The sequence below is a fragment of the Canis aureus genome, chromosome 1 (genome assembly GCF_053574225.1).
Source record: "Canis aureus isolate CA01 chromosome 1, VMU_Caureus_v.1.0, whole genome shotgun sequence".
NCBI classification, from domain to species: domain Eukaryota; kingdom Metazoa; phylum Chordata; class Mammalia; order Carnivora; family Canidae; genus Canis; species Canis aureus.
Window position 1 is genome coordinate 105,578,564 of NC_135611.1, and position 13,105 is coordinate 105,591,668.

A 13,105-nucleotide genomic window follows, 5' to 3' on the forward strand; every position below is an offset into this window, starting at 1 on the left:
CTCTTTCTTCTGTGGCTACTGTTCTACTTCCTATCATTAGAGGGAGGTCAACAATGTTAAAGTATATTTTCCTACAAAAATTTCCATTAATAATTGGCATTGAATTGTGTGAATGGGTCCAAAGTAGTTGAACCTGATGTGTGCTGAGTTCAATTATTTCTGATTGTCAATTGTTGCCATCATATTCTTCCATCTATTTGCATCTTTGAAAACTCTTCCTAAGTATTTTGTCTTATTCCATTTCTTTGCTAATTACTTAAATTATGGTTCAGCTCAGGGGAATGAAGACTGGGAAAGAACTAGACATTGGGGAAACTTCTAGAGAGAGGAAGCAAAGAGCCCACTGAGACAAACATAATCACTGCCAGTCCTTCATATGGCAGACCTCAGCATTTCCCACTGTCCCCTGTGTGAGACTGTTTGCCTCCAGGGATAATGGAAAAGAGTCTCTCAAAATCATTCTAATACTCTCTTAGGAGATGCTAACTAGAAACTTCTAATTGTTTTTGGTAATTACCAACAGGAAAAAGTTTTCTGAAATAGTCTCAACTCCCAAAGCCTACACTGCAGATGAAATGACAAGCGCAGTTCCAAGGGAGGTAACTTCACAGAATCAAGACCCCCATGTCAGATTCTAGCTACCTATGTTCTGCCCATAGTGGCCACTACAGAGCCCACTCTCCTGGCAGCAGGAAAGTATTTTCTATTTCACTCTGAGAGGCAGAGTCTTTAAGGGAAGGAGGCAGATCGGGATTTGGCATAAGTGTTCATATCAGAAAAAAAAAGGCATTCTCTGGTTTTGAATCTGGTCCAGTGCCAAGGCACACAGGAAGAATTAATTCCTGAGGAACAGGGTGAACTAGTAGAGAGATGGGAGTCCTAGACCCTACCTGATGGATTCTAATACAATGTAATATAATCCTCTCTGACAGTGATTGCTGGTGTTTAATGCAAGGAATAAAACCTGATTTTTAAGGTGCTTAAGGATGTAGTGGTAAGATCAGTCTGCTGTTCAGCCTACTTTAAAGTGATCTTAGACCAAAATTTCAGGATTACTAGAAGTATAACACCTCTTTATAAACCTTATAACTCCCTTAACACCTTATAAAGAGTAAGATGAATTTACAGGACTCACCTGTCCCTGTGTAGAAAGTGTATCCAAATGGTAATGGCTTGAATGGAAAGGTTTTCTCTAACTCTGAAGATAATTTATGGAGATCCTAATTGTCTCTTAAAAACACTACAGTCTGATTATATTGAGGCTATTTTTACCCTTAAATTTAGGGGAGGAAAATTAAAGGAAGAGTTACCATAATTATGTATTTCACACAACTGTCTGGCTCGTATCATCTTGTTTCCCCGTTTGAAAATATTTTCATCAGGGGATCCCTGGGTGGCGCAGCGGTTTGGCGCCTGCCTTTGGCCCAGGGCGCGATCCTGGAGACCCGGGATCGAATCCCACGTCAGGCTCCCGGTGCATGGAGCCTGCTTCTCCCTCTGCCTGTGTCTCTGCCTCTCTCTCTCACTGTGTGCCTATCATAAATAAATAAAAAACTTAAAAAAAAAATTAAAAAAAAAAAAAAAGAAAGAAAATATTTTCATCAATTGTAACAAAGGTAACACTCTGGTGTGGGATTTTGACAGTGAGTATATGGGAAATTGCTGTAGCTTCCACTCAATTTTGCTGAGACTAAAACTGATGTTAAAAAAAAAAAGTACTATTTATATTCTCATGACAATTCAAAAATCTTTATCAACTCATAAAATGCACAAAATTTCATGCCTTACACAATGCCATTTTGCATATATGTCATTTATATATATATATATATATTTATTTATTTTAATTTATGATAGTCACACACACACACACAGAAAGGCAGAGACATAGGCAAAGGGAGAAGCAGGCTCCATGCACCGGGAGCCTGACATGGGATTCGATCCCGGGTCTCCAGGATCACGCCCTGGGCCAAAGGCAGGCGCTAAACAGCTGCGCCACCCAGGGATCCCGGTCATCATTTATAAATACTGCATTGTTGCAAATAATTTTACTTAATTCAGGTATTAATAGGTAAATATGTGATCTAAAATTAATAATTTAGTTTTTAGCCTATAGCATTGTCATGTATTAGTGTTTTATGTCCCCAAATGTAAGGTATGTGATTATACAACACTTCCTGTGATAGGTACCATTATACTTGTGTTGATACAAAAGCAAGTTTTTTGTTGCCACCCTAATATCTAGCCAGCCTTACATCCATTATACACAACTTGTGATGGAGCAGTTTCCTACAGTATTCTGTTGCCAGCAGTGCATCTACATTTATTAAGGTATCTAAAGCTTTATTCGTAATTGATATTGGACTATAAATCTTTACAAATAAATGGAAACTTGCTACATCCAACACTACAATAACAAAAATCTAAAGTCAAATGACAAGGTGTAAAAATCAAAACTAAATATAAGTCTGGGGCAGCCCAGGTGGCTCAGTGGTTTAGTGCCGCCTTCAGCCCAGGGCATGATCCTGGAGACCCGGGATCGAGTCCTGCATCAGGCTTCCTGCATGAAGCCTGTTTCTCCCTCTGCCTGTGCTTCTGCCTTTTTCTCTCATGAATAAATCACACACACACACACACATATATATACAAATATATATACACACATATATATATACACACACACACACACACACACAGCTAACTAGCTTTTAGTAGAGGATGGTAGTTAAACGCATTGTTACCAGCTATGAAATTAAATACAAAATGGACACTGGACTTAAAAATTCCCTGATCAGACAGAATCTTTTAAGCCACATAAGAAAAACTTAAAACCTAGCCTATTTCATGAACATAAGCAATATATAGGTTATTTCCTATGAATGCCTCTGATAATCAAAATTACTTTTAACCAATCTCTTGTAATCTAGAAAGCCCCATTATAATACCATTCACTGTAATCAGGTTATAAACCATCCTGGAACATCATGCCCCTGATCTTCATGTTTTAAATTTGAAAGCTTCTTGTTCATGAATAGTTCTCATATGCACAATACTTACTATTTGTTGATTTGGGTGTTTTAAATCTGCTATTTCTGGAATTTTGACACATCCCAATTCATTTCAAGTCCCTGCTCTGTCACAAGCAGTAGATTTTGACAAATACTTAACCTTTCTGTGTCTGTTCTCTCCATCTTTTAGTTACAGCCATAGTGGCGCTGGCTTCGTAAATTTGTGAAGCGTGAAGTTCTCATGAGTGCCTTCACAAAAGTGATTTTACATTAAGAGGGCTCTTTAAAGGTTACACATTCTACCTGTGGAAAACTTAGTTAAGAAGATAAACTCAGTCACTGCGAACTGACAAGATGACTGCTGGGTATCTGGCAATGGGGATGATCTCATCACAGATTATGGCTGGAATACTGGGCAATTTCTCTTCTTTACCATTTATAATCCTTTACTTTATTGGGTGCAGGCTAAGGTCCAAAGATTTGATCCTCAAGCACCTGATTTCAGCCAACTCCTTGGGCATTCTGCCTAAAGGAGTCCCCACTCAATACCTTTTGGGTTGAGACATTTCCTTTATGATTTTGGATGCAAACTTTTCTGTACAGTTGTGTCCACAGTATCACCTGCCTCTGGAGTGTCTTCCAGACCATCATCATCAGTCCCAGGAACTCCAGGTAACAGAGCTTATAGTGAAAGCTCCCAAGGACATAAGCACCTCCATAACCCTGTGCTGGATCCTGCATATGCTGGTAAATACCATTTTTCTTATGTATACCACCAGTAAACAGAGCAACAAAAACATCACAATTTTGGAAACTGTTCTTTGGTTCAGCATGACAAAGCCAGAAACTCAAATTGTATGCAGTGTTATCATTCCCTGGATGTGCTATGTTTGGGGCTCATGCTCTGGGCCAGTAGCTGCATGGTCTTCATCCTGTACAGGCACAGGCAGAAGGTCCAACACATTCACAGAACCAATGTCTCCTCCACATCATCACCTGAATGAATCTACAGCCACCAAAACCATCCTTCTCCTGAACATCTTTGTCTACTTTAACATCCTCTCCTCCATCTTTCAAGTCATTTTGTCTCTTTTTGATAATCCCAACTGGATCTCTTGAGCACCATTTCAGTAATCAGTTTCCCAACCGTCAACCCCTTTCTGTTCATAAGCCTGACCACAAGGCATCCATGCTCTGTTTTGCCTACAGAATACAAAGGCCCTCATCTAGGAAGAAAATGTAAACAATGTTTTCACCCAATTTTTTAAAAGATTTTATTTATTCATGACACACACATACACACACACACACACACACACACAGAGGCAGAGACAGGCAGAGGGAGAAGCAGGCTCCCTGCACGGAGCCCAATGTGGGACTCAATCCTGGATCCAGGATCACACCCTGAGCCAAAGGCAGAAGCTCAACCGCTGAGCCATCCAGGCATCCCTCACCCAATGTTCATTCATTTATTCACTCATCCCCCTTGGAATCATATGAAATAGTGACAAGAGTGGTGGTAAATACACAAACGTGCACATATCAATCTGATTATGATTACCCATCAGGCAATAATATTGGAAAATTGCATATAAGAATGTAAAATTCAGAATTTAAAATACTTATTTTTATCCTTCTAGTTGATTATCTTGCTTACATGAAATGCATTTATCTACTTCAGTTCTTATGTCCTACATGTACCTCTTGATAAAAATATCCAAATGAATGTGGTCAAATAATTTGACTTTAACAGAATTAGTCTTTCGTGTTTTTTTTTTTTTTTAAGATTTATTTATTCATGAGAGACAGAGACACAAGCAGAGGGAGAAGCAGGCTCCCTGTAGAGCCCGATGTGGGACTCGATCCTGGATCCCAGGATCATGCCCTGAGCTGAAGGCAGATGTTCAACCACTGAGCCACCCAGGCATCCCAGTCTTTTGTGTTTAATAATGGGCAAATTTGGAAAGCATTTACCAACTTATTGTATGTGCGCTTCATGGTATCTGTTCTATTTTATGTTGACTTCTGTGTTAATGTAATAATCACATTACTTCTGTTTCCCAATTAAGCCTGGAGGGAAAGCTTTTCAGGTAGAGGTTCATGTCACGTACAAAAGGTTGGAGATGTTAAACCATGTGTGGATTTCCAGGAACCCTCCTTTCCCAGGGAAGAGCAGGTGACTTGAATCCTGGTTCCCAAGATGACTGCATCCTTCCCTTTACTCCCCTATCCAGGTGTCACCAAGTCCCAATCTGTCTTCTTGAGAAGCTTTTGTTTCCTTTTACCTATAACTTCCCCAACTCCACAGTATCTCCCTCCAGCTCAAAACTCCTCTCTTGCTTAGACCACATCCCCCAGATTCTCCCCCCTTCAATTCTGATAGTGTCACTCCTTTACCAAAAACCCCTGTGGCTGCTGTTCCAGGATTAAGTTTAGATCTTCAGCTTGTTCCAAATGCTCTATATACTCTGTAATCACCTCCTCTCCTTATGCTGTTGATGCCTCTACCTATCTGTGGCAGAGCTAAGAACTCATAGTTTCTCTCTGGAACATGTGTTGTTGACTGTCACACTGGCATCCCCAGTGAACCATATCTCTAGATTTTTCACATCTTACGAGGTCCCCTCCTGCACGGATTCTGGGATTAGCCATGTGACTTGGTTCATTCAGCTTGTGATGCAAGGAGAGGTTTTAAAGCACTTGTAAACCGGGACTTGTTCTCTTGGAAACTGCTTTGGAACCATCAGATAAAGAGATCCAGCCACCCTGGAGAGATGTTGTACCAGGCCTCAGCTGAGGCCTTCAACCCAGACATGGGGTTGAAGAAGTCATCTTGAAAATTTCCAGCCCCAGTAGATACCATATGGAGCAGAGGAACCTTCCAACTGAGCTGAGCCCAGACCACAGAATTATGAGGAATAATACATTTTCATTGTTTTAATCACTAAGTTTTGGGCGTGAGTTGTTAGCTAGTAAAATAAAAATGAAACATGATGGAGCATTCATTTGAATGTTCTTTCAGCAATTAGTAGACTGCTGACTGAACTTGAACATTCAGCATGCTAAGAGTGACCATACTGCCCCACTTCCCAACCTCAATTCTTCACTCAATGAGTCCTTCAAATATTTATATCCTAGGGGAGTACAGTACATATGTGTTTAGGTGCAGGGTGGGGGACCAAACTTAAACCACAGGTCCTCCCTTATGAAAATAACATAAGCCAATAATGGGAGGAACAAGGTCTCCTTCACCCTTATCCCCCAGGACTCAGCTGGGCCTAACAAACAGTAGGGACTCAGTAACATGAGAGCTGGGCTGGTGAAATCACTGCCACCCAGTGCCAATTTCCCCTCCACCCTACTGAGCAGAATTTCACTCAGTATTATGTCCTTTGTGAAACCTTACACGTACCACCATCCACTAAGTCTCTTGCTCCTCTCTCCGGAGCTCTTTGGCCCCTGCATCAGTTAGAATTCGGGTGACCTGCAAGTGATGAAACCCCAAATAAACAGTCACTCAAACAGTTTAACTTTCCCAGGTAACTAATACTGGTGTAGGTTTTCACAGCATCAGGGACCCAGGCTCCTCTTATCTGGTTCTGCCACCTTGCTGGGCTTATGCTCATAAAATCACTCCCTGGCCCAAGATGGCTACTCCCACTCCACCCATCTGATCTACAGTCTGAAGTGCAGCAAGAAGGAAAAGCAGGGGGCATATGTCTCCTCCTTTAGGAACATTTCCTAGAAGCAGCACACACCACTTCTGTCCACATGATATTGGGCATGATTTAGTCAACACCACACCGAATGTCAAGAGACCTGGGAAAACGCCTTGAAACCAGGCAAACATGTGCCCAGCTACAAATCAGTGTCTTTATTAGTGAAGAGAAGGGAGAACAGATATTGAAGGACAATGGATTCCATCTTGCCAGTCCCCTTCTCATTCCGTTACACCCTGATTTTCCTGAGACTTCCTCAGGGGCAGGGACTAATCCACGGTGGGGCTCTCCAGCAAGTTACAGCTGACTCGACTGCTTCTCACATGTCATGCAGCAGTTACCCATTTTACATGTATTAACTCATTTAGTCTTTATGCTGTGATCTAGATTCTATCATTATCCCCATGCTACAAAGTACAAAACTGAGTTCAGAGGAACTTGGTAACCTACTCAAGGTCAGGAAGCCATTAACTAAAAGAACTAGGATCTGTACCCAGGCAGTCTGGCTCTGAACCACCACATGCTCAACTAATGTCTGTGAAACTAAGCTCCACCATGGAACTCTGCTGGCCAGAGACCTCATGGACCTTCTACAACATAGGCCACCTACACTTCTGGTGGTTCCCAAAGAAATTCCAAGCCAATAATTAGGTCTTTTTTAGAGAGAGTAGAGACCATGGCCTGGTGTGGCACCCCTCTTCCATGCTATTGACTAAAACCAGAGGACCAGCTATTTCTAGACCTTTATTTCTCTGTGAAAAGGGAAAACAGGAATAAAATAAAAACGGCACAGTTGACACACACATACACACAAAAACCACTGAACGGGAGGGAGAGAGAGGAAGGGAGAAAGGAGGTGGAGAAGTAGATGGGGTACAGGTCCCCATTACAGCAGCAGGAGCCAGTGACCTGGGATGCTCACATCTCTCCCCTGCGGGCAGAAGTGGCCCCTTCCTCCCAGGGTCACTGCCCTGTCCCACCTTGTGCTCCCCAAGCCTCTTAAGGAGGTGGAGAGTGAGCAGTCAGATTCCCAGGCTGGGGAGAGGAAGAACCGTGCTGAGGGAAGGCGCCTGGGGTCAGACCATGCACAGGGAGTGACAGCCAAAGGCCCCCCACCATCTCCCCGAGGAAGGGACTTGGGGGGAGGGAGGGTGGACACCAGAGGCCGGCGTTGGCTCCTCTTCCAGCATCAGGCGAGAGACAGAACTAGGGGAATAGGAACAGGCGGGAGTCAGAACCACGGCTAGCCTTCTGCCCACAAACTGCTTCTGCATATCCCCCCTCCCAGGAGCTGCTATTCTCAGGCCTAAGCCCATCCTTGCATACCACCCTCCCATTGGGGTCTCCGAGTTCACGCCTTACCAGTCAGAGCCTCCTGGGCAAAGTACTTGACATCCACATCCTGGTCCTGGGTTAGCTTCTCTAGGATGGGCTTGACCTCGCTCTGCAATGTGCTGGAAGGAGAAAGGGAAGGCAAAGGAAGGGTGAGCCACGCTAGGCTGGGTGAGGGCTCCTGGGCAAGGAGGGGGCCACAGATACCGATGGCATGTGAGCCCGGAGATTAAATTACTTTGCAGGCTGAAGTCTAAAACCAGACAGAGATCTCGGGGGTCCAGAATAGGCAAAGGGAGGTCAGACAGTCTGGGAAAGTGGAATACAGAATCATAAAAACCTCAAGTCTCTGAGGCTCAGCAAATGGACATATTTATTTGACATATTTACTGAGGCCTACTCTGCATTAAGTGTGATCAGAGTGGTAAATCCAACATCTGATTCTTGCCTGTGTAGAACTTGGGCTAGGAGGAAGACACGGAGAAAGACACAGACCAAACTGACGATAATTAAGAGAGAAGTATTAAGTGCCAAAGGAGAAGTACCCAGCCTGAGAGCAGCCAAAGGGAGGTATCTACTCCTAAGTGAGGGGCCCTTGAAAATCTACCACCATTGAAAGTCAAGCGTCTGGGGAAATGAAGGCATGTCCCTCTCCAGTTAAGAGGCTGTTCCTCTGCCCCATACAACTACCATTCTTACTTCTACCACCTAGATCTGTTTTGCCTATTTTTGAACATAATATAAATGGAATCAGACTATGCTTTCTTGGGTCTGGCTTCTCGCCAAACATGATGTTGGGGAGAATATCTGTGTTGTTAAGCAGAGCAACAGTCGCACTGAACAGTCTCCCATTGTATGAACAAACCACGATTTATACCACTGTACTGTGGACAAGGACTTGGGCTGTTTTCAGCTCATGGCTAATATAAAGAAAGCTACAACAAACGACCTTTTGCTAGGAAAAAAAGCACTCATTTCTCTTGGATATATGCCCTTGTATGAGGACTCCAGTCATTCTACCAACACCAAATGTTCCTGAGGTTTTTTTGTTTTTTTTTTTTTAAAGTTAGCCATTCTGGGGTGTCTTTTCATTTATAATTTCCCAATGTCTGATGATGATGAGCATCCTGTCACATGTATATTGGCCATGAGATCTTTTCTTTTTTTTTAATTTTTTTAAAATTTATTTATGATAGTCACAGAGAGAGAGAGGGGCAGAGACACAGGCAGAGGGAGAAGCAGGCTCCATGAACCAGGAGCGCGATGTGGGATTTGATCCCAGGTCTCCAGGATCGCGCCCTGGGCCAAAGGCAGGCGCCAAACCGCTGCGCCACCCAGGGATCCCGGCCATGAGATCTTTTGAAAGTGCTTGTTCAAGTTGGGTTCTGCCCATCTCTTACTTGGGTGTTTGTCTTATTGATTAGCAGAAAAGTACTCTGGATGAGTTAGTCCTCTGTCACAAATATGTCTTACAAGTACATCCTCCCCATCAGTGGCACACCATTTTGCTCTCATAATGTTCTCTTTTAATGAAGTTCTTTTTACTCAAGGTGAAATCACCCTTCTCCCTGGGGAGCTATTTAACAGATCTGAGTAATTTAACAAATCCTTTCAAGTCTTCAAGATGTTGGGATGCCTGGGTGGCTCAGCAGTTGAGCATCTGCCTTTGGCTCAGGGTGTGATCCTGGGATGTGGGTGGGACAAGTCCCCCATCAGGCTCCCTGTGGGGAGCCTGCTTCTCCCTCTACCTCTCTCTGTGTGTCTCTCATGAATAAATAAATAAATCTTTTTAAAAAAATCTTGAAGATGTTGTCCTGTTTTCTTCCAGAATCTTTATTTTTGTTTTTTCTTTTTTTTTTTTCAAAAGATTTTTATTATTTATTTATTCATGAGAGACACAGAGAGAAAGGCAGAGACATAGATAGAGGAAGAAGCAGGGAGCCCGATCCCGGGACCCCAGGATCATGCCCTGGGCCAGGCAGGCGCTAAACCACTGAATCACCCAGGCATCCCTATTTTTGTATTTTTCTGATTCCAGTCTGTTACCTCTAATTTGCTTATGCATTGAAGTGGGGTTGTTCCCTCCCACCCATAAGCATATCCAACTGACCTGGCGATCTATGAAAATACCTACATTTCCCTCCTGAACTGCAGTGGCATTTACTGTTATATACACACAGGTCTGTTTCTGGGTCCTTGATTCTGTCTCATTAGGCTAGATTATTGTGCCAATGCCTCACTTTTTAATTACTGTGGTATCATAGGTATTGATATGTGGTAGTAGTCTTCAAACGTTTTTCTTTTTAGGACCACCTTTGCTACTCCAGATCTTTTCATTTCCATGTTAATTCCAGAATCAACTTATCAAATTTTCAATAAAGAACACACTGATACTTACTGAAATTAGAGTGAATCTATACGTGAATCTGGGGAACCATCCCAATCATGAATATTAAGTAGATCTTTAATTTCTCAAAGCAATGTTTCATAGTTTTCACTAAAGATGTGGTACATCTTTTATTAAATTCCTTGGTATTTGATAGTTTTGGTGCAATAGCAAATTATACACACATATGTACAAAAATTATTTATATTTGTTAATTTCATTTTCTAACCTGTTGCTACTAGTATATAGAACTGCCACCCTCCCACTCCCTCCCACTGTGAGATAGGCCATGGGAATTCTTATTCCACATTTGAGGAAACTAAGATCTTGGGAAGATGAAGAGCTAGGCCAAGCTCACACAGCAAGCCAAGAGCCATACAGGGTCTCAAACCCCAGGCTCCAACTTCAAAAGTCAAAGATTAAGATGCCTAGAACAAGCCCTGCCCATGATGGGGGACGATCCAGGCCTCACCTGTTGTCGAGGATAGGCCCTATCTTCTGTAGGGACTTGGCCACATTGAACCGGACATTGGCGACAGGGTCCCCAGCCATACGCAGGACTGTAGGGAGCATGTGCTTGGTGGTGATGTCCTGCCCACAGACCTCAGATAGCACCTGGGGGTGGTCAGTGACAGAGATGTGATTATGCAAAGTTCATGACTAATTTCCATTTCCCCCTCCTCTCACCAGGCCACCTCAGTGATTATCAGGCCTGAGGGTGATGCTGAGCAATATGGGGAACTCTGGGCACAGGTTCACCCACCCTGGGGACAGCTGATTCTTCCAAAGCTACCATCTCCACTAATATCCTCCTAATGCCCTAATACCACTGTCTCCCTATTCTGGAAACCCCCAGCCCAGACTGTCCTGGTCTCATTTCTCCATCCTCAGAATTCCTTTTATCCTCTGGGGATGCTTGATTCCTAACCCTCGGGGATGCTTTCCTTAGCGCGATGCTCTCCAAAGTGGGATATGGGAAGAAATCAGAACACTAAGTTCTATTAATATTTTAAAATTCTATCTTTTAATTTCTAGTTATCTATATGATTTACTTAAACGGATAAAAAGGAGCCCTTGCTCCTATTAACATAACTGCTCTAAAACCTTTGCGCATATAGACAGATTAATCTTCACCACTTCGTGAGTAAGGTACTGCAATTACCAGCATGAGTGCTCTGTCCCCCTCCCATCCTGCACTTCCCTAGGATTCTAAACTAAAGCACTGAGCAGTTAAAAAGCATCCCAAGGTCCATGACTAAAACACGGCAGAGGTAGAATTAAAGAGTAGCTCTGATTGTAGAACCTGTACACATAACCAACTATCATAAACAAATATACAAATACACTTTGTGGAGGAGAGGGATGCTCGGAAGGGTATAGACAGTCACTGTTCAGCAGGCCAAGTATCCCCAGTCCTGGGTTTCTCACCATACAGGTCCCCACCCTCTGGCCTGTTGTTCCCCCAGGGAATCATCCTTGCCCCATCCAAACCTCACCATGTCTGTGCTCCTAAGCCAGATGTCTTCCTAAAGACTCTTGCCATCCCTCCTCCCCTACATACTCCCAGGTCCCTGGGCACAGGCCAGAGGTCAGGCGGGGGCGCTCACATTGATGCAGAAGAGCGTAGTCATGCGGTGCAGGTAGTTGGGGTCCCCAGACATGGCCAAGACCTTAGGGATGATAGTGGCATGGGCCCACTCCTTCCCAAATTTCTCCACCAGCTTCTTCAGGTTGCTGGTAGCTGCCTCACGGATGGCATACACTGCAAAAGGGCAGGGATTCAGGAGGTAAAGGAATAAGCAGGCAGGGAGTAGCAGTCACCTAGGTACTGGGCTACAGGTGAACCAAAGGGTTTGCTGCGTGCTAAAGATAGGGTTTCTTTTTGTACAGTACCTCCCAATGACTCTAAGACACAGGTTTCACTATTGGCCTCCTTTAGAGATGGGTAAACCGCAGCTCTGAGAAGTGATTTGCTCAAGCAAATCATTCCGTAATTAATACTTGGAATTGTTCCGATACAAATGTTAACCTTAATTTTTACCTGTCACTGAAAACTGCTCATTAGCACTTCTCACAATGGCCCTGAAAGACTGAGAAGCCCCCTATTTCACAAAGGAGTGTGCTTGAGATTCCATAGCCAGGGATAGGATTCCAGCCCAGGTCATCCACCCAGTAGCCCTCGCACCCTCTCTCCACTGGACCAGGCCACCTCTATGTGATCTGCTCTGTCCCCCTCCCATCCTGCACTTCCCTAGGATTCTAAAAGCAAGGGAATAAGTCCACACAGCAGCAGATAGCCTGGGAAAGTGACTCCACACCCGTCAGCCCCAGCCAATGCCCATCCAGCCTTCCTGGAATACCAATATCCTCCTTTGTCCCACTAGAGAGACTAACCGTGATCCACAAGCCAGGCCATGCACAAGGAGTTGAGCTTCTCATCGAAGAATTCTACCCCCTGCAGGAGAAAAAAAGGTTAAGGAATCAAGTTTCCAATGATACCCTAGGGAAACACCCACCCAAACACATCGGACACTTCTCAGCTTCACCTGGGGAGCTCCTTTCCCTTCTCTTTTTCTAACTAAAGTCTACTCACCTTATAAGCCCCATTTCCCATGCCCCTTCCTCCTTCTCCTCAGATAGCCCTCACGGGCCCCAGGGAC

General features: G+C 43.8%; 1 protein-coding gene and 1 pseudogene across 2 annotated transcripts in view; one reads left to right on the plus strand and one right to left on the minus strand.

Moving 5' to 3' along the window:
- The first annotated feature begins 2,726 nt into the window (after positions 1-2,726).
- Positions 2,727-4,259, plus strand: LOC144280710 (vomeronasal type-1 receptor 4-like; annotated as a pseudogene).
- A 1,671-nt stretch (positions 4,260-5,930) lies between these two features.
- PPP2R1A (protein phosphatase 2 scaffold subunit Aalpha) overlaps positions 5,931-13,105 on the minus strand; it is a 39,695-nt gene continuing 32,520 nt past the window's right edge. Inside the window, exons 11-15 of one of the 2 annotated variants that reach the window (XM_077842871.1) lie at positions 12,840-12,900; positions 12,053-12,207; positions 10,918-11,060; positions 8,090-8,181; positions 5,931-6,492 (exon numbers count right to left, since the gene is read on the minus strand). In XM_077842871.1, the coding sequence (XP_077698997.1) occupies positions 6,473-6,492; positions 8,090-8,181; positions 10,918-11,060; positions 12,053-12,207; positions 12,840-12,900 (471 nt within the window). In that variant the 3' untranslated portion in view covers positions 5,931-6,472. Of the gene's footprint in view, positions 6,493-7,458; positions 7,934-8,089; positions 8,182-10,917; positions 11,061-12,052; positions 12,208-12,839; positions 12,901-13,105 lie in introns of those variants that run through there. The other variant, XM_077842873.1, reaches the window with a different exon arrangement.